Source organism: Gavialis gangeticus, unplaced genomic scaffold (genome assembly GCF_001723915.1).
Source record: "Gavialis gangeticus isolate Ggan-Ray unplaced genomic scaffold, GavGan_comp1, whole genome shotgun sequence".
Classification (NCBI taxonomy): domain Eukaryota; kingdom Metazoa; phylum Chordata; order Crocodylia; family Gavialidae; genus Gavialis; species Gavialis gangeticus.
In genome coordinates this window covers 20,858,907-20,859,772 of record NW_017729003.1, presented here as the reverse complement: position 1 = coordinate 20,859,772, position 866 = coordinate 20,858,907, and the positions used below count along the sequence as shown (strand labels likewise).

The 866-nt window shown below is 71.9% G+C and overlaps 1 protein-coding gene across 1 annotated transcript in view; it reads right to left on the bottom strand.

Annotated features, from left to right (window-relative positions):
• The window catches only part of LOC109290921 (E3 SUMO-protein ligase EGR2-like), a gene marked incomplete at its 5' end in the record, with an annotated part of 1,357 nt that extends 693 nt beyond the window's left edge, over positions 1-664 (bottom strand). Inside the window, one exon of the mRNA XM_019507740.1 lies at positions 5-664. Coding sequence (XP_019363285.1) covers positions 5-664 — 660 coding nt within the window. The remainder of the gene's footprint in view (positions 1-4) is intronic.
• Positions 665-866: the final 202 nt, after the last annotated feature.

The window sequence follows — 866 nt, the reverse complement described above, 5'->3', positions numbered from 1 at the left end:
GCGCCCCCATCGTGAAATTGCGGATGGTGGAGAGTGGCGTGAGCGGCGGCGGGACCCGGAGGGAGTCGAGCGGGCAGGGGAAGGGCTTGCGTTCGGGCGCCGCGTGCAGTTCGCGCTGGCACTGCGCGGGCGGGAAGAAGCCCGCGTAGTCCGGCAGCACCGTGAAGAGACCCGCGTCCGCCGCCGCCGCCTTCGGGGACGGGTAGGACGGCGGCGGCGGGAAGGGCAGCGCAGCCGCGGACGAGGCGGGGAGGAAGGCGGACGGGTCCTGCTGGTACAGCTCCCCGCAGGCCGAATAGGGCGGCGGAGGCGGCGAGTAGAGGTGCTCCAGGTCAGCAGGCTGCCCCTGCGCCATGGGGCAGCCGAGGGCGCCGCCGGGCGGCAGCGGGTTGGGCGAGGCCGAGGAGGCGGCGGAGGACGAGGAGGACGAGGGCGCGCTGACCCCCTGCAGGATGCCGGCGCTCACGATGTTGATGATGCCCTCGGGGTAGCAGCCGGCGCCGGGGTACTGTGGGTCGATGGAGAACTTGCCCATGTAAGTGAAAGTTTGATTGCGGGAGGCAGAGACCGTCGGGGCGAAGCTGCCGGCGTAGGGCAGGTCCAGAGCCCGCTTCTCGCTCATGTCCACGTTGATCATGCCATCTGAGGGAGACAGAAAAGTCCGTCAGCGCCCGCCACCCTCCGCTCGACCGGAGCCCCCGAGGGGCCGGGGCTGAGCCCTGCGGGGCCCGGCGCCACATGCCGCCCCGGCCTCGGGGCTCCGCGCTTGATCTGAGCAACTGCTTGGTTCCTTACAGCGTTCCCGGGCAGAGGGGCCTCGGGGCGCCCGCGAGCCACCCAGACACGGCAGAGCCGGTGGCTGCCTT